General features: G+C 42.6%; 1 protein-coding gene across 4 annotated transcripts in view; it reads right to left on the bottom strand.

Moving 5' to 3' along the window:
* Positions 1–27,929, bottom strand: part of LOC129747123 (calpain-D) — a 450,101-nt gene that overhangs the window by 11,663 nt on the left and 410,509 nt on the right. For 2 of the 4 annotated variants that reach the window (XM_055741159.1, XM_055741182.1), the window contains one exon: positions 24,672–24,907. The exons of 1 other annotated variant lie outside the window; for it this stretch is intronic. In XM_055741159.1, the coding sequence (XP_055597134.1) occupies positions 24,734–24,907 (174 nt within the window). In that variant the 3' untranslated portion in view covers positions 24,672–24,733. Of the gene's footprint in view, positions 1–6,336; positions 7,113–24,671; positions 24,908–27,929 lie in introns of those variants that run through there. One more of the 4 variants, XM_055741174.1, reaches the window with a different exon arrangement.

Here is a 27,929-nt window from a genome sequence, read left to right as displayed (position 1 = left end):
AGATTTGGGTAAAAAAACCGTAGCTTTGATTAAGACGAAGATGTCGGCTTCGACTAAAGCGGAAGTGCCAGGCTGAAAAGCCCACATTGACTTAACCGCAAGCGAGCCGGGAGATACCAGCAGGGAACACCCGCTTGAGACAGACAGGAGTCAGCTAAAACCGCCTGCTTGGGTGATAAGATTGATACCTTCTTTTTTAATAATGCAGTTTAGCATCCGTTGCATAAGGTAGAAACATGCTTGCCTATTTGAAAAATTCATTGAAAAGTCTTTAGTATTCACTGATATAGATTCGAAATCAGACAAACAAAAGAATCGCCAGCTATTCTCGTTTTTCCTTGTATTAATCGAAGTGTGTTCCGATGCTTGGATTTTTGAAGGGAGCGGTTGCCGTTAAGGATAGGGGCTTCAAAGTCAATAATTGCTAGTACTCACAAAACAGCGGAAAAAGGTGGAAATTCCAGATATTAATAAGGATTTTGAAAGCCATGATGCTTTGCTCAATCTACGAGGAAGACCAGTGAAGGCATGTTGCTTCATTGCTTGAAGCTTTGCATGGAAGTGATAAGCTATAGCAAATATTAACTAAACTTTGTATTGCGTGTCTTACTTGAATGTCGCCAAGGCCCAAGATTTTCGGTATGTAGGAGTACGTTTTTAAACAGGTACTTTTCGGAAAAATTTCATGAATCCCTAACGCTCAAGTGTTGACAGGTTGAAGATGTTTATTGGTTGAGTTCTCCACAGGAGCTGATGAGTGCATGCAAAAGTTCTAGGAGGGTGAGGCAAACAATGGAATTACAAATAGAAGTTTCTGTTTTTTTTGCTCCTTCCGCTGCTTTCATTCCAACATCGGTGAGTCCAAGTTTACAGTGGATTGAGCCGGTGCGGGAGCCGCTTGAATGGAGATTGAACGCTGGTGAGGTGACCTAACACAATAGCCGATACACGTGATGAGCAAAGCCAACAGAGTTCCAGCGAAATTATCCTCGGATAAGTCGGGAAAAGAACCGAATAAAGAACACGCGCAGCGTAGGAAATAACAAAGTAGTTTTTATTGATCCGTTGTGTACAAAGGCGGAAGTTTAACTGACTTGCACTCAGAGGGAGAGCTTTCAAGATTACAAAATAATGTTGCCAGTTTTCATTTTCGTTCTAATAATAGGGTAGTCATTCCACATCAACACTCCTCCTGAATGACTACCGGACGGTCCTAACCAGATAATCCAATTCCGTCAACAAATTTACGCAGCTTGGCCGGCCCTAAAGGTTTTGTTAAAGCATCAGCCAACATATCGGTCGTAGGACAGTACATCAACTTGATAATCCGCTGTTCGCATAGATCGCGGATAAAGTGACGCTTCGTATCGATGTGTTTGACCCTGCCGCTTACTCTTTCTGACACAGCAAAAGATAAACAACCTTGTTTGTCCTCAAGCACGGTAGTGGCTTCCTCTTAATGTTCATCGAAGTCTGCTAGTAATCTCTTTAACCACACAATTTCTTGGCACGTCAATGCGAGGGCGTTGTATTCTGCCTCCATGGATGACAACGCGACAGAGTCCTGACATCTGCTGGTCCAGCTGATTGGCCCTCCTCCATAAAAGACTACAAATCCAGTAGTAGAACGTCGTGTGCGAATATCGCCTCCCCAATTCGCATCAGAGTACCCTATCAACTTCCAACCGTCACCAGGGTCAAATTTAAGTCGGTAGTCTTTGGTACTTTTCAAATATTGTACGACACGTTTTGCCGCATTCCAGTCAGATTTGTTAGGTTCACTCACTTTTCTGCCCAACAATCCAACGCTCAACGCTACATCGGGTCTTGCGTTCACAGCGAGGTACAATAATGCACCAACAAGACTGCGATACAGGGTCGTATCCATAAATCGCAAACTGTCTTCGTTGACACTGGCATACCCAGGATCCATCGGCGTTTTCACAGGGTGGGCGTTCTGCATACCAAACTTTTCGATTATAGTCTCGATGTAAGATGATAATCGTAGCGTATAATAACCGTCTTCCTTCTGGATATCATGACCCAAAAAATGCTTTACAGGTCCTAAGCACTTGACGTCAAACTTTGAACGCAGTCCAGCAAAAACACAGTCTATTTCCGACTCTTCAGGGGATCCCAGCAACAAATCATCCACGTACACCAATAGATAAACTTCAGTACACTCATTGGCACGTTTGTAAAGGCAAGAATCAGAATTACACTCCACAAATCCTAATTCTAGAAGAGCAGTGTGCAATGCCTTGTTCCAGCACCGCGCCGATTGTCGAAGACCATAGATGCTCCTTTCTAATTTGCACACTTTATCTTCTTTGCCTGGGATTTCGAAGCCAGGGGGCTGCCGCATGTATAATTCTTCCTGGACAGTACCGTTCAAGTATGCCGTTTTGCAGTCGTACTGCTTGAGTACCATCTTCCGTTTACCAGCAATTGCAAGCATCAATCGTAAAACTGCCTGCCGCGTAACTGGTGCAAACACTTCACTGTAGTCTAGTCCAAACTGTTGGGTATAACCTTGGGCAACTATTCTGGCTTTGTTCTTCACTTTAGCTCCCGTTTCATCCCTCTTCAATTTGAACACCCACTTCGCACCGATTAATTTCTTATTTGCAGGTAATTCAACGAGCTTCCAGGTTCCATTTTTCTCGTGAGCGTCTATTTCTTCTTGCATTGCACTTTTCCACGCAGGAATTTTTAAAGCACTTTTATAGTCTTTTGGTTCTTCTTCGTGAGAAACGAGTCCCACCACATAATCATCAAATCGTTGTGGAAGTATTCCACGAGTTATCCGATTTGACCTTCGCACAAATTCTTCGTCTCGTTCAAATCCGAGAAAATCACTTTCGTATGATGCATTAGCATCTTCGTACACTGAATTTTCACTTGGCTCTTCAGGCTCCTCCGTCATTGGAACGCCAGACACTTCCACTACATCACTATTTTCTTCCACAGGTTCAGGTGATTTTTCTTCAATCCACTTCTTCTCCTGCGCCTCGGATCCATTTCCCAGTTCGATGGGTGTGTGATCTCGACTTATAGTAATCCGATCCGTGCTGGGGTCCAAGAAGCGATATGCCTTGTGGTCATCCGAATATCCGACAAATATCAGTCTTTGCCCTCTATTCTCGAATTTCTTCTGCTTAGCACTTGGTATTCGAACGTAAGAAACACAACCAAATACCTGGAGATGCTTCAGATCAGGCATACGACCGGTCCCCAATTCAAATGGCGTTCGCTCAACCGCTCGTGACGGGAGCCGATTTTGTAGATAAGCTGCTGTCATCACAGCTTCGCCCCAATATCGCTTCGGCATACCAGCGTCTAAAAGCATGCAAGTGGCCATTTTTTGCAACGAACGGTTCTTTCTCTCCGCTATGCCATTTTGTTGCGGGGAGTACGGTGCACTAAACTGCGGTTGAATACCTTCAGACTTATAGAACTGCCGCAGATTCTCGCCAATGTACTCTCCACCGCCGTCAGAACGGATGATACGGGGTTTCCGACCAAAAATGTTCTCGGTCCAACGAACATACTCCTTTATTTTGATCGCCGCTTCATCTTTGGATTTGAGTAGGTAAACCACGCAATATCGACTCCAATCGTCGATCATCGTCATCATATATTTGTTTCCACTGGGCGTCGGATTGTCTACTGGTCCACAGAGGTCAGTGTGGATTATGTCCAATGGCTGGTTTGATTTTCGCTCTGTCACTAACGGAAAGGGTTTGCGAACGATTTTCCCCTTCAAGCAACACTCACACACGATTTTCTCACCACAGTCCTTAATATCCAAGCCACTGGCCAACTGTTTCTTCTCTATGACACCCAACACATCTGCACTACGATGGCCGAGCTTCCTGTGCCAGGTATGTTGACATTTCCCATGGTGGTTACCCACTGCAACCAGACACGCTTCAACTGTCTTCAACTTATATTGGCTTCCGACGATTTCACCAATGGCGACCACTTTGCCATTCGAACCGCGAACTTCACATCTTTCAGCCGTGAAAACAACTTTGAGTCCTTTCATAGCCAATTTCCGAACAGAGATCAAACCGCCCTCCAAAGAAGGAACATACAAAACAAAATCAAGCGTAATGGCCACACGCTTACCATCTCCGTCCACACCGAAAAACACCCCGTTTCCACATCCAGCAGATTTTGTCACTGTACCGTCAGCTAGAGTGACATCAATGACGTAATCGCGTTTAAATTCATTAAAAAACTGGCGATCATTCGTCATGTGGCACGTACATCCGCTATCAACCGTCCAGGCACCAGGAATCACATCGCCCGCCATGAAACAGATCTGCCCACCATAGGATTCACTGTACACTTCTAATTTTGATGACACTGGTTTTTCCACCTGAACCTGTTTAGCTTGCTGCTCCACAACAACTTGATACGCCTCCGGCCTCTTCTTTTTCTTCCACTCCGAATATTCAGCACACGCACTCTTAAGGTGGCCCGGTTTATGACAAAAATAACATTTTCTCACAAACTTTTTCACATCCACCTTCATGGCCTTCTCCTCCTTGATGGTTGCCCCTGTTTGGCCCTCCCGCTTCAAACTTTCATCGCGCAAACGTTCCACGATTAAATCCATCGTTAAATCACCAACCGGACGGTTTTCCAGTGACGTAACGAAACTGTCATATGACGCAGGCAAACTTCGCAACACCATCGCAACTCGGAGCAATTCCACCAACTGAATGCCAACACTGTCCAACCGCTCGAAAAGATATTCGAGCTCTTCGATGTGCTTCTCCACATCGCCTCCCTCGCACAGATTCAGCGAACACAGCTGCTTAAGCAGTAACACTTGGCTCCCAATCGAAGCCTTCTCGTGGTAAGATTGAAGATTTTCCCACATTTCCCGTGCACTGACAGCTTTTCTTATAAATCGCAACTGATTGTCTTCGACAAACAAAGCTATTGCCGATCGAGCTTTTCTGTCGCTTCGCATCCACTGCCCATAGCCCGGTTCGTCCGGTTCCGGTTTGATTGACTCCACTACATCCCACAGGTCGTCACGCTCAAGCATTGCTTGCATGCGAAATTTCCACGACGAGTAATTCGTGGAGCTCAATTTCGCGAAGGACACTTTCACACACTGCAAAAAATCGACACTTAAATCGTATGTTTTTCCACACATACGCTTCAGAAATTGTTCTACATATAGGTTTCATTTGAGTCGGATAATATTTATCTATTTTACACATAATTTTGATGTGTAAAAATATATGGTGTGACTTTTTAAAATTAAGCGTGTAAAACCGCCAAAAAATCATCGAATTTGTCTGTCGATGATTTCAAAATTTTCAAAATGGCGCCAATTGAGTTAATTTCGAGCAGCCGCCCGGAGTCGGAAAGAAAAAATTGGCATCGCCACAGAACAAGGACGATTCTCGATACCTCTTCCTGCGAAGTCGGGTCGCGGCCATGTTCAACAACTGGAGCAGCTGTGGAACAGACATCTGCTGGTCCAGATATCTCCGAAGGTAAGTCCTTATTCCCAATCGGAACAAGAAAACAAAACTTAGTTTTAAATTTCTTCCTTCCTAACAGGATGCCGGAATCTAATTGTCCCTATGCAGATTATCGGGAGCTGAACCAGCAATACATACCTGGCATCGGCGTCAAGACTCTCAACGAGCTGCCTCGTCGACCTGATGTGATGATCAACAACGGCACCGGCTACAAAAACAAGGAGTTGTGTTGTGAAAATTCGAGCATCCGGAGGAAACCGGGACGGGAGCTGAAGGCTCTGACTTATCGATGTTACACCAAAAAATGTGTTAGAAAAAATTCAAACTTGAATAAAATTGGCTTTTAACATTCTTGAAAGTGTTTTTGTGGCTTTTTATTTATGTGAAATAAATTGAAAAATGAAATTTTAACAGCAACCGAAAATTTCATTCATTGTACCTTACATATGTCGACTATGTGAACATTTTTATTGATTTCATTTGACCAGCATTATGTTTTTTATGTGTCGCTACACTTTACCATTCTATGTTTTTTGCTATATGTGTGGCACATATTCTTCATATGGGAAACAAATTGCAAAAATCTATATAGGCTCACACATAGCCCCAATGTGTCGATTTCGTTGAGTGCACTTTCCGCCATTTTTCTTTTTTTCGCCAAAAACACGCGTGCCCACAAAAAACTTCTTCTAGCAGTTTTCTCAAATGTTTTCACTTTTCCAACTTTCCGACTCTGGGCCCATAACCTGATGAGCAAAGCCAACAGAGTTCCAGCGAAATTATCCTCGGATAAGTCGGGAAAAGAACCGAATAAAGAACACGCGCAGCGTAGGAAATAACAAAGTAGTTTTTATTGATCCGTTGTGTACAAAGGCGGAAGTTTAACTGACTTGCACTCAGAGGGAGAGCTTTCAAGATTACAAAATAATGTTGCCAGTTTTCATTTTCGTTCTAATAATAGGGTAGTCATTCCACATCAACAACACGCTGGCCACTAAATGCGCAGAGAGCCTTCAGAAGTCGCAGCTGAGCTTCTGCTTGATCCTTCGTTTTTCAAGTGGACGGGTTTAAAAGTTATGAAACGTTAAGGTGGCTGTTCCCCTTTTGTTGGATTTACACTCCTGCGTGGATGGTTCATCCTCAGACGGCACATAGGGCAATGCGGCGCGAGCGCGCAGACAGTCATCCAGTCAGCGGGAATAGGCAGGTCGATCGGTGGTGCGTAATTATCCCGTCGGGTTGTGGTCCTGTGGCGCACCGGTTCTGCTTCCAGGCATCTGACCGGTTCGCGCAGTCTCCTGCAGAGACAGTGGCCCTCTGAGACGATCATGCGCAACATAATACATGTGCAACGGTGGCCCATGAGCGTTTGGGGTTTTAGCATTGATAATGCGTGGAGGTGGCTGGGTCATGAAGGTGCGCTGCCCTGAAGGTGAAATTGCTGTTGACGTAGGAGTTTCCGGAAGGCATACAATGTCAAAGGTTCCCATTTTTAATCTTCTTCTCCCAGCATTCGTCTGTTACAGGACCAATCCCACTCGACTATCAACTGAAACGGTTGCCTCACCGCCACCAGCAACAGCTTCTGGTGATAAAATTCAAGAGCTGAAATAAAAGAAGTTTGTCGATGGGAAAATCTTTGAATACGAATTTATGAATACTTACTGCTACACACGCTAACTTTTGGCTACCCCTTAAAGGCGTAAAAATGACCCGTTATTGAGAACCCTCGCGATCTGTCAAATAACGGGTCTTTTTATCGGATCAATATTACCCCTTATTTCAAAAAGCTAGATTCCCTTCAAAAGGGGTAGTTCCAGATGTTGTCAAATCCAAAGCGTTATTTTTTGTCCGTTAAACTGTTAATGATGAGGAAGATTGTAAGTATTTCATTGAAAATTCACATTTTTTTCTTTCAGAAATTATATTTTTCATGCTTTTATTCCAGCACTGCACAGTTCCGGAGTACGTCGATGATAGGACGATGCATGGTTCAAAATCGAATCGCGAAGGATTAACTTTGATGGTAAACAATGTGATAGTGATACAAAATTATTTAAAGTTTTAAATTATTCTCATTACAATAAACCAATAAACTGAAAGAAATGTGATATTTGGTTGTTATTTATTTCCTAGCAAACATATTTCCCATAAGCTGCACCTGAAATTGGCATTCAAATAAGGGGTAATTATCCGCTACATGCGTTTCAAATAAGGGGTAATTTTCATCCGATGAAGCGTTATCAAGCTGAGTACCCCTTAAAAGGTACAGCCGCTTTACCCTTAAAAAGGAGTTCTCCCAGTCTTATTGAATAACGGGTCAAAAGTATTCGTTAAGGGGTAGCCAAAAGTTAGCGTGCAAAAGGGATTGTTTCGGAGTTTTCCAATGTTAGAGTTCAGATTCTATTTTGTTATGATGAGGTGCGTGCGACTGAGGTTTTTTTTGCGACTGCGTTTCTACGCTTGCGCAGGTTTGTTTTGTTTTGGTCTGTCATGTAACGCATGTAACATGTAACCTTGACCAGTGGCGGCTGTAAGCAGAGGTGCCAGGTGTCCTGATTTATCAGGATTTGTCCTGATTTTCGAGAGACCGTCCTGATTTTTCAAAAACTCTCGATTTGTCCTGATTTTCTAAAATTGGTCCTCAAAATGTCCTGATTTGTCCTGATTTTCATAAAAACTTCACTTCACTTCAATTTGTAGTTAAATTATAAGAAAATTGAATAAATAGGTTATCAAATAGATAAACCCATTCAACAGATGGTAATCTTCGGATCAGCGATGATATTTAAATGGTGTTTTTCGATATGAACTACAGGCCAGCTAAGAAGCTGCTTACTGTTGTTACATAAATCAAGGCGTTTACAGTACCTGTATTGCACCTTTATTTATGCAATTTAAGCAGAAATCCCTGATATTTTCAAGATTCCAGAGGTGTCCTGAAAAATCCTGATTTTTAGCTTCGCGATGTCCTGATTTTTGACGAAACCACCTGGCACCCCTGGCTGTAAGTGCAAGAGCCAGCGTTACGTAATGCACATTAGCTATGTTCAATGGCAAATGAATCTTTAAGCAAATTGTCGCCCGGATATAGAAAAAATGAATAAACCATGTTAACAGAAAAAAGTGGCAATTGATTGAAAAAAAAAACAGTTGAACAAATCGATCAATTTAGTTGTAGGTAATAAGTTTACACATGAACGTAGAGTCGTATAAGCGTATGATAATAAAAATTTGAATAAACCAAAAAAAAAAATAAATTGAGATTAAAAATGAACATCAGTTTAAATCGATAAGCATAAGTTGTTGTCTGTTGTAAAGCCTTGCTTGTGTGAAAAAACAACAGTTTTTTTTTATAGAGGAGAAGGGGAATGTAAGGGATTGATTTGTCGTGTATTATATACATTGCACTGGGGACTCCCTATTCGCTCACTTCTCGACAATTTGACAGAAACGGTGATCTCTTTCCCTCTCTTCTCTATCTCACTCTCTCGGCAGAAAAGCACGGGACCGCTTTAGATAACGCACGTAGTTCGGGAGTGAGTGTTTCGACAGCAATCTGATGGACATCCGCCAGGACTTCAGGTTGAGTAAATAGTAACCGGAGATTTTCCGTGGACCAGCAAACCTGACTTTTACAGATGGCACTGTTTTTCGTCACTTTTTAACGGCTTCTTTAAAAGAGAGCACTGGAAATTTTACACAAGTTTTTGAAGATTTTTTGTTCGAGCTTGTACATCAGTTCATCAGTGCTAATATGCCAGAGAAAGTTAATTTACTTTTCCGTTCTTTCAAACTCTTTCCATCCTAATAAGCTTTGGAGACATTTCTCAAATGGTGATTTATGTGAGAAAAGCTGTTCTTGAAATTACATTTTTCCAGAAAACTTGGTTTTATGATCGATTTCTTCAAGTCAAAGAGGTGTTTTCAATCAACCGCCATTTTTTACTGCAATAATGAAAATTAACAATTATTCCGCCTTGAATATTATGATAAATAGGGTTATTTATCATAAATTGGAACCAGAAAAGCTATTAAAATTGAATACATTATCGAAAGTTGACAGAGCGAACTAGAATATAAGAGCTAAAATGAATTAGAGTTATATTTTATTTTAAAAAAAAATCATAAAATCTTTTATTTCGGAAAATTACAAGGGCGCGCGGATTCTATAGAAGTTTTTGAAAAAAATAATCGATAAAATTGAAAGCGCAACAACTTTATCCATTAAGAATCCGAAAAAAATGATTGTGATATTTCAAATAATTATAATGGCCCTTATTCTGCGCCTCGAGTGACGTGACGATAGTCGAGTCACCCAAGTCACTCTATTCCAGCAGTCGGTTTAGGTGAGAAACGTCACTTCGGATGAACTTTGTGAGTTCTTACCCTATCATGGTAGTCACCGTGGGTGAGAATTGTCGCATTCGGGTGACGATTTTAGGTGAGGATTGTCGGTATGGATGTAGGTACCGACGAGGCAAAAATTTTAACAAAAATTCATGTCAAAAGAGATTTTAAATGATAAAAGGGATACGGAAACCTTAGCACTGAACGAAAAAGCTTGTTTGAAAAGTTTTCTACCTCATTTGAAGCATTTAAAATTGCAAAGTTAAAAAAGTGCAATCAAAAGCGGATTTTGGGTTTTACATTTTGCAATCGGAATATTAATATGCGAATTCGATTGAATTTGATCCAAAATCTGAACCTGGAATGCTAATTGGAATCTGCAGCTAGGGCCTTGATTTTTGTATCAAAATTCCAATCTGAAAATTTTCTTGTTTAATGAAATTGATTATGATATAAACAATAACAGTTAATTGATTGCATTCAGCAAGTTCCTTAAAAAGTGTCCCCATAAAACCGACTTATGGACTTATGGTTAAGTTAATTGAACAAACACATTGAATCATTTTACTTGTTCTTTATTTGTATCAGATTCGAATCATGTTCCATTAATCCGATATTATAGGGCACCATTTTCCCGTTTGTTTGGATAACGTGCCACTATTAACCCTACGCTTTTTCGGAACACATTCCCGTCGCTGGGGGGAAACCGTCACTTACATCCCACTTCACATACATACATCGGTATTTTCGGTCTCATTAAAGATTCGGTTTTAAATCCCACAGATCGTCTTTCTAGTCGTCACCACCGGTATATCCGGTGTTCCAAGGTATCTCCTTCCGTCGTATAAAGAAAGAAATGAACAAACAGACTGGACGGAATAGTTAAATGGATTCCATCAAAAGCGCAAGACGAACTTGAACACCGATGATACGACTGATTGTTTCCATGGTCCAAACCTGGTTTTTTTTTTCTCATTTTGGGAAACCTAAAAAAGGTAGACAGAATTAGAAACGGTGAGATTAAAAGAAGTAACTTATTTTTCCAACCTGAAATAGCTGCTAAGGTTGTCGCAGATACTCGGAAGCTTTTTTGCGTACCGATTTGTGGGACAGCAGTCGCCCCTGCTTGCTGTTCGAATTTTTGTTGATCCAGTTTGATGCTGTTTCTGAAATCCGGGCTGGGCTGGAATTCTATGTGGCTGGAATTTCCACTTTTGTACCCAAATTTATCCTTTTTTCTAATCGATCAGCTTGCTAACACCGTACAATCCGATAATTGTCCAGGACGGGGCACAATTTTCACTCGTTATTTTAAAATTCAATTTTCAAAAACCGAACCGTAAACACCGGCACAACACAATCAGAGTAAATTTCGCCATTTTGCTAGATGGGTTCATCCAGTCACTCAGCTCGGAATGAGTATCTGTCACTTGCTCTCACCTCACTTAAACCGACTGTCGGAATAAGGTGACAAGAGTCGAGTGACGGTGGGGTGACTCGCCAACTGTCACGTCATTCGCAGCGCAGAATAAGGGCCAATGCCTTTGTTGAGGATTCAGGGGGTAGCTTACCGGGTTCTGTTGAATCGGAGGGTTTACTATCCGTTGCTCGCCAACGGGACAAAAAGGTAGCACCACAGAATAGGAAACGATCAAATTCTTCTACCGCTGCTGGTGGGTCGTTTTGTTTGCTGCTGTTTCGATGCTGCCAACACGTCGGGGGTCTTCTTCTCGTTGTACCAAAAAACTGTCCACAATGCATTCACAGCACTATTTCCGCAGTTGTGGATTTCGGATTTGCTTGGAAACACCAATTGACGACCGATTTACCAAATAAAACACCACTTTATTCTACTATTCGACCGACGGAACAATCAACACGGAGACGATGTTGTTGCCACGAGATTTATTTTCGAATGAATTTATGTTGTGTTGTTGTTGTTGCATCAGCTGGTTGGTGAGTTACCGCGTCAAACAATTCATTCGGTAACTCACTGGAATGATGTTTCTTAGCTAGGGTTGTTCAAGTTTTCATGGTTTTACAATTAATTTAAATAATAATATGAACATTTTACAATTAACATTAAATTAACTTTAGAGTGTTTTACGATGCTTGGTGTTACTTTTCTTAATGGTAAGAGGAAAAGTATTAGATTTATAGGTTTGGTAACAAACATTCCGGCCACCTTGAAATGGCACGGACATTTCAACACAGATTTCGATGACATTGGGGAGCCTTCACCGGTTTCCTTCATCTTCGATTTCGTGGACCAACAGGACGCATCATGGCACCAGGGGAAGCAGGAGGAGCGATTGGAACTAGGCGGTACGGACACCATCTGGAGCTTTGTTTTCTGTGGAACAAAGAGGATCCCAGTAGACCAACAAACATACAAATAAAGGATTGGAACCGCAATCACCTGGTGCTTATGGTTGTCATACAGGAGCTAACTTAGAGTGTAGCTCTACTCATTAAAGCTGCGACCACCGACTACTACTTTCAATCAGCCGGTGCTAGGAGTATTCGATGGGAGGGGATGTCCACCACACGAAGCCGGAAACGATAAAGTGCGACCACACTCGGAGCATTGATTCTGCGGAGCAAGAAGGAACCCAGTAGCCCAACAAACAAAATAAGGAGGTATTGGAATCGCAATCACCTGATATTCAAAATTGTCGTACAGGAGCTAACTTAGAGTGTAGCTCTACTCATTCAGGCTGCAATCGGCGACTACTGGTTCTAGGAGGTCCGCAGTGTACAGGCGGAGACGACGACAAGTGGTTCTGGGAAGCAAAAGGGAACCAAGTAGACCAACAAACAACGTTTAAAAATATTGGAACCGCAATCACCTGATCCATGAAATTTCGTACAGGAGCTGTCTTAGAGTGCAGCTCTACTCATTGGTTGTTTTCAGGAACTGCGGTGACCGGTTCTCCAACGGGCTGCTCATCAGCTGGATTGGGTTCGGGTTGTTCTGGTACGGGTAACAGGGCAAGTTTGTTGACACACCTGGAAACGACGTCTCGCTTCGCAGTGCGTAAGGTGACCACTCGTACGACGCCGTCTTTCCCAGGATGAACGGCTGTGATGATCCCTAGTGGCCATTGGGCTGGCGGAAGCAGATCGTCTTGGATGATCACCATTTGGTTGGGCTGGATTACTGTAGATGGTCTACGGTGCTTGGTGGCTCGGGCTTGAAGCTGCTGCAGATATTCTGGGTACCATCTACGCCAGATTCGTTGGAACCGTTTTTGCGTGAGCTTCCAATGCGACAGTTGATTGTCCGGAACAGTTGCCAGGTCTTCTTCGGGTGGAGATCGCAGGCTTTCACCGACAAGGAAATGTCCAGGTGTCAGGGCTTCCAATTCGTCGGATTCGGTTGGCATCGGAATCAAGGGTCTGGAGTTCAGACACATCTCCACCTCGGCTAGTAACGTCGTCATGTCTTCGTAGGAAATGTTGGAGTGGCCTATTTCTCTCAGTAGATGGTGCTTCGCTGATTTCACTGCTGCTTCCCATAGACCTCCGAAATGGGGCGATCGAGGTGGTATGAAATGCCACGCAACTCCAGATTCTGCACACCAATCCAGGATGTTCTTGCGTCCTCCGTGTTCGGTTTTCAGCATCTGGTAAATTCTGTGCAACTCGTTGTTTGCACCTCGGAATGCAGTGCCATTGTCGCTGTGGATCTCGTGGGGAAAGTTTCGGCGGGCAGAAAATCGGCGAAGAGCAGCGATGAAGGCAGGCGTGGAGAGATCAGACACTAATTCGATGTGGACAGCACGGGTGGTAAAGCAAACGAAGATGCAAACGTATGCTTTCGTTGGGCCTCGGTTTCGGACGAGAGACTTGATGTAAACTGGTCCGCAATAGTCTACACCAGAAACGGCAAACGGTCTTCGGGGCGCAACACGAGACGTAGGCAAATCTGCGATGCTTTGCTGGATCATCTTTGGTCTGCATCGGAAACATTTGTGGCACTCATGGAATGTGCGGCGCACTAGATTGCGTCCACCAATGATCCAGTACTTTTGACGGATCGTGGCGAGCATTAGTTGTGGGCCGGCGTGAAGTAAATTCCCATGATAATACTTCGCCAACAGGTTTGAAAGTGGGTGTTTCGCGAGCAGAACAACTTTATGTTTCGTAGCTTCCGGAACGGTTGCGTTGGCCAGAACTCCTCTAATCCGAATGACTCCATCTGAATCCAGTTTTGTACGGATGTACTTCAACTGCGATGAAGACGGAAGACGACCGGACGATGCTAGAGCGGCTAACTCCTCAGGAAAACACTGTTTCTGGGCAAGACGACACAGTGTCAAATCTGCTTCTTGCAGATCAGCGGTGGTAAGCGCTTGGAATGGGTCAATTTTCGTCTTCCGTGCAGCTGCTTTCAACAAGCGGAAGTATCGCATGCAGTGAGCGATGGAGCGCCTGAGTTTTTGGTAACTGGAGTACATTCCGAAGATACGATCTACAAACTCGTCATCCTTCACGACAGCTGGAAGCGCGGCAACTGGAACTCTCATTTCACTCGTCGAACTGGTTTGGCAGGCTGACAACTCGGTTCGTGGCCACTGCGAAGGCGGTAACTGGAGCCATGGAGATCCAGTCCACCAAAGCGGATGATTGACGAGCTCAGGCGGACTTATTCCACGGGACAGAACATCGGCTGGATTCGATTCTCCGCGAACATGCATCCACAAATTTACATCGGTCGAATTCTGGATCTTAGACACTCGGTTGGCCACAAATGTCTTCCAGCGATTGGGCGGTGATTGTAGCCACTGAAGAACCGTCGAGGAATCAGTCCAGAAGAACACTTCGGCAGGCAACTTGAGAGCACGGTTGACCTTCTCGGATAGGCTGACAGACAGAACGGCTCCACAAAGTTCCAACCGAGCAATGCTGTGGTGGCTTTTCAGCGGTGCGACCTTGGACTTAGATGTCAGCAGTACGACACGGACGACTCCATCACATTCCGACCGAATGTAGCAGCAGCTGCCGTAGGCCTTCTCCGACGCGTCCGAAAAGAAATGCAACTGAAAGGATGTGGCATTGGCGGAAGACACGTATCGAGGAACTTGGATCGTGGCGATGGTGTCCAGCGTGCTATGAAACTCCTTCCAATCGGCCTGGTACGACGCTGGCAGTGGGCGATCCCACTCGAAACATTCTCCGTTCTCTGTTCGAAGGCCCCACAAACGCTGCATGAACAGTTTGGCGACGGTAATAATCGGTCCAACCAAACCAAGTGGATCGAAGATCTGGGCGATGTACGACATAATCTTGCGCTTTGTGAGAACTGGAGCTGGCAGGGGCAATTGGACTCGAAAACGTAGAACGTCAGACCTTGTTTCCCAAACAAGTCCGAGCGTAGAGACAGCCTGATCGTCCTGCAGGCTGTGGATTGCGGATACGGCTAAATCTTCTGGAGGAATACCTCGAAGCGCTTCAGGAACATTGGATGCCCATTTCTTGAGAGGTAAACCGGCAGAAGCAGCTAGAGCGGATGCTTCTCGACGGAGTTGAACAGCGGATTCGACATCTTCGGCACCAGTTAAACAGTCGTCAACGTAGAAGTCGTTCTTGAAAACTGGGGCGGCAACAGGAAAATGATTGACTTGACCGTACGTAACAGTCTGCAGCTCAAACGTTGCGAGAGGCTCTTCGGGACTTTGGCGCCAGAGAATTCGTTGGTACGTACAGTCGTCTAGGTGCAGTTGTATTTGGCGGTACATCTTTTCAATGTCGGCTACGAGTGCGATTGGGTGGGTTCGGAAGCGCATAATGATCGACAGTAGATCGTCTTGGATAGTAGGTCCCACCAACTGCATATCGTTGATGGAGTAACCGGTTGATGTCTTGCACGAAGCGTCAAAAACAACACGGACCTTGGTGCTTGTGCTTGACTCCTTGAAGACTGGATGATGTGGTAGATAGCAGTGGGGGACAGAGTCGTCTACTGGATCAGTCAACTTGATCATGTGGCCCAAACGTTCGTAGTCGGCCATGAAACAAACGTAGGCTTCTCGAGTGGCATGATCTCGCTTAAGTCTCCTCTCTAGACTTTGGAAGCGGCGCTCGGCGATGGATCTTGATTCACCAACACGTACCAGGGGATCACTAGTGAGTGGCAATCTAACTACGAAACGACCGGACGAATCGCGAGTGGTGGTAGCACTGAACACTTCTTCACTTTTGATTTCTTCAGCTGACAGAGTTTGGGACGGCAACAGAGATTCGAGTTCCCAGAACCTTTCGATGGATTGTTCTAGGTCTCGATCGATGGTCGTAAGATGGCATAACCGGGGTGTTACGGAGGAATTTATCGGAGCCGATCCGGATACAGCCCATCCAAAGACAGTCTCAACTAGAGTCGGCATCTCATTGCCGAGGGAAATCTTGCTGCCGCCGTGAAGTTCGTGGTACACTTCTCCGCCAACGATGAGGTCAATGTCCGCAGGAATAAAGAAGAGTGGATCAGCCAGGTCGACATCAGGTATTTTCCAAGCAGCAACATCAATTTTCACTGTCGGTAGGCAGACTGTTGGCCTTTTGAGGATAAGGAAATCTAACTCCGTTGCGTACATGGTTACGGTTGAGCGAATCTTCGCAGTTAACTGGCGCTTGATCTGTTTGGATGATTCACCAATACCTGTAACGGCTATGTCTACAGTAGAACGGCGGAGGTCGAGAGTGTTGGCTAACTTCTTCGTCATGAAGCTGCACATACTAGCAGAATCCAGTAGCGCTCGCGCCGGAATTTCCTTCCCCGTACTGTCAACCACCAAAAGCATCACCGTTTCTAACAAAACTGTACTGTTTGATGCCTGAACAGTCATACAGACTTGTTGGCTCGAAGTTGATGGTTGCGGATCTGCATCTGGAGGGGCGGTGCTGCGTTGTGGAGCTGGGAGTGGCGGATTCGATGAAAGCGACGTTGGTTTCGGAACCGAATTGAAGTTGGTCGTCTTGATCGCATCGTGGAGGAGTGAATGATGCTTTCCATTGCAGAAACGACAAGTGTGTCTGGAGGAACAGGATCGTGATAAATGGCCGGAATTGAAACAATTCCAACACAAACGATGGGATGTGACAACTTGCCGTCGGTTGTAGGGAGAGAAACTGGCGAATTTTCTACAGCGAAACAGATGGTGTCGTTCCGAACATACTACGCACACGGGTAAATCAGGTTTTGGATCAGACGCAACAGGATTGGCCACTAATCGGAACGCCTTCTTCGGTTGGGATCCCGTCATCCTCGCTGGAATCGTTTGCAGGTTGAGCTGCTCTTCTGAGACGACCGTCTTCAGCATCATCGCTCGAGAATACAGGAAATCGATCAGCTCTTGATACGTGATGTCTCTCAAATCACTTGTTTTCTCCTCCCAGGCTCGAAGTGTCGTTGGATCCAGCTTGTAGCACAGTAGATTCACTAGCGGAGTATCCCAGTAACCTACTGGCTCACCCAGTTTAGCCATGGCCTTCACATGGCGATCAAAGTCATCCGTCAAGGTATGAAGATCCTTCGAAGACTCCTTTCTCAAAGGTTGGAGGTCATACATTGCCCTGAAGAGCTGTCGTTTCAGGTACCGCTGGTTATCATACCGCTTCATCAACGCTTCCCAAGTGATGATATAGTTGTCAGCCTCTACATTCACGGACTCGAAAGGTTTCTTGGCTTCCCCTTCTAGACTCTGTAGCAGGTACTGCAGCTTTGCAACCGCTGGAACATTTGGATTCGAATGCACCATGGACTTAAACGTGTCTCGAAACGACAACCATCGTGAAAAATCACCATCGAACCTCGGCAAATCTATTTTGGGCAGGCGTAGGTGAAACATAGCTGTGCTGGCTGGAACAGTCGGCTCGGCTGATGTAGAACTGCTCAACCTTTCCGGGATGTTGTTCAACAGGAATGCCTTCACCTCACAAAACCTTTCCTCGATGGTCGATCTCTCAGCCAAACGCATTTCGAGCCGGTCTGGCCCATCCCACTTCTCGATGACGGTTTGCGCCTTTTGAAACTGATCGTAGATCCGATCAACTAAGTCTTGTCGAACTTGAAGGCGCCCTGTGTCTCGATCAACGTTGAATTCCTTTGTAAACCTCTCAACATCCGACAGGTTTGTCAAAATAGCCTTGCGACGAATAATGGCATCCTCCACCCTTTCGTCGGATTTGGTTTTCGGCATGTTGGAATTCACTGACACTTGCTACCACCACTGTACGATAACGAAAACACAGCACAAAAAAACGAAAACGAAATCCTTCCCGAACCGATGTACTGGTTTTTAACACGACGGCGGAAGTGTAAACCAATCGTACGATTAAATCCTTCCCGTCGCGGATTCACACTTCTACACGACGAAGAATGATACAAATCGTACGATTAAATCCTTCCCGTCGCGGTGTATCAATCTTTGATTCGAAACGGAACCGAGAATTGTATGTTGAAATCGACGCAAAAATCCTTCCCGACGCGACACACAATTCTTTCGCGAAGACTGCCACCCACTCACACCCAATCGCATATAATATCAATCAATATAGCCAATATAAGCCTCAGGTGCAAAAGGACTGAATTCGCCAGAAAATTCCAAGTCCAAAACTTTATCGATCAAATCCACTTTCCCAATTTTTGCTGACCGGTGTAAAACATCCACATAACAGCAGGTCAAAATTAGCAGCTGTTTGTGGCTTTGTGCTGTTGGCTTGGCTTCACTTTGCGCTTTTTTGGCTCGTAAAACAATGAACAGCAGTACAAAATGGCCCAACTTGATGCAGCCAGCGCGTCGAGTAAAGAAAATGGTGTACTCACCGCTACCTTCCGTGTGGGGAATTCCTCCGATCCGGCCGAAGGACCAATGTTGAGGATTCAGGGGGTAGCTTACCGGGTTCTGTTGAATCGGAGGGTTTACTATCCGTTGCTCGCCAACGGGACAAAAAGGTAGCACCACAGAATAGGAAACGATCAAATTCTTCTACCGCTGCTGGTGGGTCGTTTTGTTTGCTGCTGTTTCGATGCTGCCAACACGTCGGGGGTCTTCTTCTCGTTGTACCAAAAAACTGTCCACAATGCATTCACAGCACTATTTCCGCAGTTGTGGATTTCGGATTTGCTTGGAAACACCAATTGACGACCGATTTACCAAATAAAACACCACTTTATTCTACTATTCGACCGACGGAACAATCAACACGGAGACGATGTTGTTGCCACGAGATTTATTTTCGAATGAATTTATGTTGTGTTGTTGTTGTTGCATCAGCTGGTTGGTGAGTTACCGCGTCAAACAATTCATTCGGTAACTCACTGGAATGATGTTTCTTAGCTAGGGTTGTTCAAGTTTTCATGGTTTTACAATTAATTTAAATAATAATATGAACATTTTACAACTAACATTAAATTAACTTTAGAGTGTTTTACGATGCTTGGTGTTACTTTTCTTAATGGTAAGAGGAAAAGTATTAGATTTATAGGTTTGGTAACAAACAGCCTTATTTTTTGGGTCTTGGTCGAAAAAAAAACATTCTTATGATTAAGATTATTTTATTTTGAAAAAATGCCATTTCAAAACCCTTTTTCGGAAAAAAAATTCACGATTTTTTTGTTCAGTGCAAATCGAACTAATTATCTAGAACATGCCTTGAACAAAACCCTTTTGAGTCCATATGGTTGTATAGGATGGGCACTACAGAACCTCCTGTAGGTGGGCCTTTTTACACTTATAGGTGTTTTATAGATGTTTTAATGTGGTTTATATAGCTGAACGTTGTTTTATAACGAAGTTTTGAATAGCCCTTCCAGTTTCTTTTAAAACTAAAATTGAACTATATACTCGAAAAGTCAAGATGCTAAAAATAAAGCTCTAAAATTGTTTTTTTTTTTTTAATTTTGTTTCGATTATAGTCGTTTTACCACCGCATTCGCGACTCTATCAACGTTGCAGTTGGCGGATCGTTATTGAAAAACTTATCCTGTACAACTGTGTTCGATGTTTACTCTTGGGCTCGAACTCACGGACATCGGCTCAGAAAGCAACTGACTTGCCAACTGAGCTATATCACAAGCCCAGTTGTTTATTACATATGTTAACTTTGTATTAGACTGTAGAAATATGTTAACTACTGAAAATAATGATTTTGTTTTTTGAATGTATGTAATATCTTATAATCTTTTATATTTTGAACGAATAAAACCATTTTTACAAAAAGAAAAAAAAGTTCGTTGCAGTTGAAATAAAAAAAAAACAACACATAGAGGAAAAAGTTGTGAATTTTTTGTGATTTTTCTTTGAGTTGATCCGTCAATTGACATTTAATGACGTTTGCTGAATAACTTCTCCAAATCAAGATGATTAAAGGCTGAAAACACATGAATTAGTGCATTTGGAGGCTTTCTTTCAGCTAGATTGATGATTAAAAATTGAACTACGATATTTTTTAACTGGTTTTTCAGCAAAAAAGTGTTTGTTGGTAAGTTCGAATCCGGTTCTGGATCGCAAATCGACCGATTTGTGGTTAATGCATGTAAAAAAGACTTTCTACATGATTTCGGAATTATGAAGTGATGAGCAATGGGGTGTTCGACATTTTATTTAAAAAAGTTAGATGACTGACATTATTGTTTGTAGTTAATATTAGGTTATCAATCGTGGCGAATGGAGATCCAAAACTGCATCAATAGGTGGGCAGTGTTTGGCTGAAGGCGGACCCCAATCGTGTAAACCACTTGAATTCGCTAATCGATGTGTCAGCCTGTGTGCAATACTGAATCCTCCACTGCCCTCTAGCTGGGTTAATACGATGATGACCTATTAAAAAGATTAAAAAAAAAAATTAGTAAATGATTATTCACTATACAGAACGAAAGTTAATCGAGATAATGTCAAGAGAATTTCAGTCGGTATTGCTTGCGAGCGCCGGACCGGTCTGTACAGAATTGAAACTTGAGCTGCGACTTTAAATGCCTTCAGGGTGGCCACAGAACCGGGAAAAAAACGAGAAATGAAAAATCGAACCGGGAATTTAGACCCAAAACCGGGCAAATTCAGTTTTGGTTCCAAGATCCGGGATTCAGGTAAGCTTATAATTAATTTCAGCTTGGAGCGAGTGAGATTTATCATGTTTAATTCTTCCTATACTCAGATTAGTACACTGCGCTCCATTAAATTATTCAGTCACAGCCCGTGGCGTAGAGGATACCCTTCAAGTCTTCTAAGCCAGCGGGCATGAGATCGAATCCCGGTCACGGCATACATAGTACACTTTCTGTGGGTTGGTGGTTTTAGCATTTGTAAGATGCTAGCCATCATATCCTCAAAAGATGAAAGGCGCCGCGCTTACACAGCAAAAATTATTTCCTGTAAAATTACGCAAGTGTCCTGTAACAAAAAGGAGCAGGACATTTACCGTAATTTTACAGGTCGAAAAACAAATTACGTGACATTTAATTTTAAGTGTGCATCTTTTTTAAAAGGACATTTGCTGTAATAATAAATGAATCTTCGTTAACTTTCGAGAAAACAATTTAAAATTACAGGTTTTGTTAATTACAGGTTGATTTATTTTGAAGGTTGCAGTTTCAGTGACACGTAATAGTCAAAAAAAATTTCTGTGTACTCAGGAATCAAGCAAATCATCTCATATTTTACAGTGCTGCTTGGTGATCCAAAAGGCATCGAAAATACACCCAAAATTCAGCCTCTGTGCCAATGGCGTGTAGTCAATTTCATAGCATCATTGGTACAAGAAGATAACGCGACCGGCACTGATTCGATTTGCGCCCACCGGCATTAACCTCCCAGCGTAACCGAATTGCGTATGTCTGAATGAAACAAAATAAAAACGTTTTCGCGTCCCTCCCCATCGCATCACAAACCGAAGAAGGATGGAAATAAATACCGGCCAACACCAGGCAGCCAGCGAACCGAGCACTGTGCGTGTGAATGTAGCAAAAGCAACAACAAAAACATCCTTCTAATTCAATCAACCGGCAAACACGGCTAAGCTGTGCGTGTGTATGTAGCAAAAGCAACAACAAAAACATTCCTTCAATTTACCGGCAAACAACACCGGCCAAGCTGCCCGGCTTTAGCAGCTGTGTATATGTAGCGTGTGTATGTAATAGCAGGCAGTAAGCAAAGCACAGTTCTCATTCAATGGGTTTCCCGTTCCTTCACTCCCGTTCCCTTTCCCGTTTCCATCTTAAGACAAAGGAATGCATTGAAAGGAGGCCAAACGCCGGGAAGCCGCCGTTGTACTTTTTTTTTTGTTATTGATCGGTAACAGAAAGCCTATGACAAATATACCTCGTCCTACATGAAGCTCGAATAGTACACTGGTTAGAATGTCGGATTGGCAAGACAATTCAATTGGTGGTGTGAGTTCGATTCTCACTACAGCACTGTGGTTTTAATTTTTATTTTCTTGTTTCTGGGATGAATTATCCAATAGGAAGGAAATCCCATAAAATGTTTTTCTTGTTTCGCTTGAATGTAGTGGTCATCATTTTGGTTGGGAGCCGAGTCCTTATGCCAGTTACGGTTTTTCAAACATACCGTCTTCGGCACAGTGCACATTTCAGAGCATTATCGGCACAGAGATTTGCTAAAAAGGCATTGGATTTTTGCAACCTCTTCTATGGGTGTACATATGGGAGCAAAAAGTCATTTTTTGCAGCGGTCCGATATACAAATTTCATGACTTTTTCTAACAGATTTAAAAATGTCCCGCTTTTTTCGGCTGTGTCCCGCTTTTTTCTCTCAAAATGTCCCGCTTTTTTTTAAAACCATCTGGCAAGCCTAATCTATGGTCAATGTGCATAATTGACCATAGCATAAAAACATGTGCATTTCGCTGGTAATATTACTAATAACGTCAAAAAATTAAAATTTGAGTTTTGAAAATCGGTTCATTGGGAAATGAAATACAGCTAAGCAAAGCAAAAATTGGATATCGTTTTTTTTAAGTTAGATTTTTTTCTACCGGAAGATCTGAAATAGCGGTCAAAACTTTCATTGGACCCCAACATATCTATACACTGTCGGATAGATGGATTCTTGACGATTTCAAACATCAATGAAACACTTAAATACAAAAAAGCTGCCAAAAGTGATGAGCATTTTAAAAATAAAATTGATTTTTCGGACTTTTTACTTTCTGAACCAGTTTCTGATAACTTGGTAATACATATCGACTTTATTTTTAAACTTTGAGTAATAAGAATAAATTACCTACACAATGAATATAATATCATCAAAATCGGTTAACATTTACAGCCAGGAGAACGAAATCAAACTAGAACTCAAATTTCCCCGAAACGGATATTTTGCGAACGGCATGGGAAGGTTAAATATGATTCAGTTAAATATTTAAAGAGAATGGAATCTGCATGCAGTCAAGTTGAAAGGCATTTATATAGCAACTGAAGAACCTAGTGTGAGGAACGGATAAATTATAGTACTTAAACTTCTGTTAGTTTATCAGCGTTAACATTTGCTCACCCCCCGTCACGTCATAGAACGGCGAACATCTCTATTTAGGTCTGCCTTCGTCTCACACACACAACTTCCTCGTCCTCAGTCATCAGAGCATCACCGTTCGGAAAAGTTAGGTTTACGGTCAACAGCAAGCATTCAGTCGGTTCCTGTCGTAAGCAATCTGGCAATCGGAGATTTCCCGTTGAGTGAAAACTCAATGTTTTACAATGGCGATCCTGCCAGGAGGCACCAAATCAATAATCCAATCAATTCTCTATAATTTTAAGGAAATCTCCGGTTGCCAGAAGAAATTCAAAATGGCGATCGGAGTCACGGAAGTGTTAAAAAAAAATACATCGTTCCAACCCCGGTGTTATGTGAAGCCTCAAGTTATATTTTTGACTTTACCGATTCCTGTGGATAGTGGCGATTGTACGATTGGGTGTTGTGAAAAAAAAGATGGTTTGTTGTTAGCGTTACCAGCACATTCGTTGGAGGTGCGAATAGACGGAGCTCAAGGTTGGTTTGTATCCGGTCGAATATAGCTAGTCTGCGCTTTCATGTGGTGAGTATTTCCTTGAAGTTGTACACTAACTAAGATTCGTTAAGGACAAGATGTCCAGTTCAGGCGATGATCGCCAGTCAAGGACAATCAGTCCAGTTTAGGCGATAATCGCCAGTTGAGGACATGATGTCCAGTTTAGGCGATGATCGCCAGTTGAGGACAAGATGTCCAGTTTAGGCGATGATCGCCAGTTGAGGACAAGATGTCCAGTTCAGGCGATGGTCGCCAGTTGAGGACAAGATGTCCAGTTTAGGCGTTGGACGCCAGTTGAGGACAATAAGTCCAGTTTAGGCGATAATCGCCAGTTGGGGACATGATGTCCAGTTTAGGCGATGATCGCCAGTTGAGGACAAGATGTCCAGTTTAGGCGTTGGTCGCCAGTCAAGGACAATAAGTCCAGTTTAGGCGATAATCGCCAGTTGGGGACATGATGTCCAGTTTCCAGAGGAAAAAGTTGTGAATTTTTTGTGATTTTTCTTTGAGTTGATCCGTCAATTGACATTTAATGACGTTTGCTGAATAACTTCTCCAAATCAAGATGATTAAAGGCTGAAAACACATGAATTAGTGCATTTGGAGGCTTTCTTTCAGCTAGATTGATGATTAAAAATTGAACTACGATATTTTTTAACTGGTTTTTCAGCAAAAAAGTGTTTGTTGGTAAGTTCGAATCCGGTTCTGGATCGCAAATCGACCGATTTGTGGTTAATGCATGTAAAAAAGACTTTCTACATGATTTCGGAATTATGAAGTGATGAGCAATGGGGTGTTCGACATTTTATTTAAAAAAGTTAGATGACTGACATTATTGTTTGTAGTTAATATTAGGTTATCAATCGTGGCGAATGGAGATCCAAAACTGCATCAATAGGTGGGCAGTGTTTGGCTGAAGGCGGACCCCAATCGTGTAAACCACTTGAATTCGCTAATCGATGTGTCAGCCTGTGTGCAATACTGAATCCTCCACTGCCCTCTAGCTGGGTTAATACGATGATGACCTATTAAAAAGATTAAAAAAAAAATTAGTAAATGATTATTCACTATACAGAACGAAAGTTAATCGAGATAATCTCAAGAGAATTTCAGTCGGTATTGCTTGCGAGCGCCGGACCGGTCTGTACAGAATTGAAACTTGAGCTGCGACTTTAAATGCCTTCAGGGTGGCCACAGAACCGGGAAAAAAACGAGAAATGAAAAATCGAACCGGGAATTTAGACCCAAAACCGGGCAAATTCAGTTTTGGTTCCAAGATCCGGGATTCAGGTAAGCTTATAATTAATTTCAGCTTGGAGCGAGTGAGATTTATCATGTTTAATTCTTCCTATACTCAGATTAGTACACTGCGCTCCATTAAATTATTCAGTCACAGCCCGTGGCGTAGAGGATACCCTTCAAGTCTTCTAAGCCAGCGGGCATGAGATCGAATCCCGGTCACGGCATACATAGTACACTTTCTGTGGGTTGGTGGTTTTAGCATTTGTAAGATGCTAGCCATCATATCCTCAAAAGATGAAAGGCGCCGCGCTTACACAGCAAAAATTATTTCCTGTAAAATTACGCAAGTGTCCTGTAACAAAAAGGAGCAGGACATTTACCGTAATTTTACAGGTCGAAAAACAAATTACGTGACATTTAATTTTAAGTGTGCATCTTTTTTAAAAGGACATTTGCTGTAATAATAAATGAATCTTCGTTAACTTTCGAGAAAACAATTTAAAATTACAGGTTTTGTTAATTACAGGTTGATTTATTTTGAAGGTTGCAGTTTCAGTGACACGTAATAGTCAAAAAAAATTTCTGTGTACTCAGGAATCAAGCAAATCATCTCATATTTTACAGTGCTGCTTGGTGATCCAAAAGGCATCGAAAATACACCCAAAATTCAGCCTCTGTGCCAATGGCGTGTAGTCAATTTCATAGCATCATTGGTACAAGAAGATAACGCGACCGGCACTGATTCGATTTGCGCCCACCGGCATTAACCTCCCAGCGTAACCGAATTGCGTATGTCTGAATGAAACAAAATAAAAACGTTTTCGCGTCCCTCCCCATCGCATCACAAACCGAAGAAGGATGGAAATAAATACCGGCCAACACCAGGCAGCCAGCGAACCGAGCACTGTGCGTGTGAATGTAGCAAAAGCAACAACAAAAACATCCTTCTAATTCAATCAACCGGCAAACACGGCTAAGCTGTGCGTGTGTATGTAGCAAAAGCAACAACAAAAACATTCCTTCAATTTACCGGCAAACAACACCGGCCAAGCTGCCCGGCTTTAGCAGCTGTGTATATGTAGCGTGTGTATGTAATAGCAGGCAGTAAGCAAAGCACAGTTCTCATTCAATGGGTTTCCCGTTCCTTCACTCCCGTTCCCTTTCCCGTTTCCATCTTAAGACAAAGGAATGCATTGAAAGGAGGCCAAACGCCGGGAAGCCGCCGTTGTACTTTTTTTTTTGTTATTGATCGGTAACAGAAAGCCTATGACAAATATACCTCGTCCTACATGAAGCTCGAATAGTACACTGGTTAGAATGTCGGATTGGCAAGACAATTCAATTGGTGGTGTGAGTTCGATTCTCACTACAGCACTGTGGTTTTAATTTTTATTTTCTTGTTTCTGGGATGAATTATCCAATAGGAAGGAAATCCCATAAAATGTTTTTCTTGTTTCGCTTGAATGTAGTGGTCATCATTTTGGTTGGGAGCCGAGTCCTTATGCCAGTTACGGTTTTTCAAACATACCGTCTTCGGCACAGTGCACATTTCAGAGCATTATCGGCACAGAGATTTGCTAAAAAGGCATTGGATTTTTGCAACCTCTTCTATGGGTGTACATATGGGAGCAAAAAGTCATTTTTTGCAGCGGTCCGATATACAAATTTCATGACTTTTTCTAACAGATTTAAAAATGTCCCGCTTTTTTCGGCTGTGTCCCGCTTTTTTCTCTCAAAATGTCCCGCTTTTTTTTAAAACCATCTGGCAAGCCTAATCTATGGTCAATGTGCATAATTGACCATAGCATAAAAACATGTGCATTTCGCTGGTAATATTACTAATAACGTCAAAAAATTAAAATTTGAGTTTTGAAAATCGGTTCATTGGGAAATGAAATACAGCTAAGCAAAGCAAAAATTGGATATCGTTTTTTTTAAGTTAGATTTTTTTCTACCGGAAGATCTGAAATAGCGGTCAAAACTTTCATTGGACCCCAACATATCTATACACTGTCGGATAGATGGATTCTTGACGATTTCAAACATCAATGAAACACTTAAATACAAAAAAGCTGCCAAAAGTGATGAGCATTTTAAAAATAAAATTGATTTTTCGGACTTTTTACTTTCTGAACCAGTTTCTGATAACTTGGTAATACATATCGACTTTATTTTTAAACTTTGAGTAATAAGAATAAATTACCTACACAATGAATATAATATCATCAAAATCGGTTAACATTTACAGCCAGGAGAACGAAATCAAACTAGAACTCAAATTTCCCCGAAACGGATATTTTGCGAACGGCATGGGAAGGTTAAATATGATTCAGTTAAATATTTAAAGAGAATGGAATCTGCATGCAGTCAAGTTGAAAGGCATTTATATAGCAACTGAAGAACCTAGTGTGAGGAACGGATAAATTATAGTACTTAAACTTCTGTTAGTTTATCAGCGTTAACATTTGCTCACCCCCCGTCACGTCATAGAACGGCGAACATCTCTATTTAGGTCTGCCTTCGTCTCACACACACAACTTCCTCGTCCTCAGTCATCAGAGCATCACCGTTCGGAAAAGTTAGGTTTACGGTCAACAGCAAGCATTCAGTCGGTTCCTGTCGTAAGCAATCTGGCAATCGGAGATTTCCCGTTGAGTGAAAACTCAATGTTTTACAATGGCGATCCTGCCAGGAGGCACCAAATCAATAATCCAATCAATTCTCTATAATTTTAAGGAAATCTCCGGTTGCCAGAAGAAATTCAAAATGGCGATCGGAGTCACGGAAGTGTTAAAAAAAAATACA

Source organism: Uranotaenia lowii, chromosome 1 (genome assembly GCF_029784155.1).
Source record: "Uranotaenia lowii strain MFRU-FL chromosome 1, ASM2978415v1, whole genome shotgun sequence".
Taxonomy (NCBI): domain Eukaryota; kingdom Metazoa; phylum Arthropoda; class Insecta; order Diptera; family Culicidae; genus Uranotaenia; species Uranotaenia lowii.
Note: the sequence above shows the minus strand (reverse complement) of the source record. Positions and strands in the feature narration are given on the sequence as shown.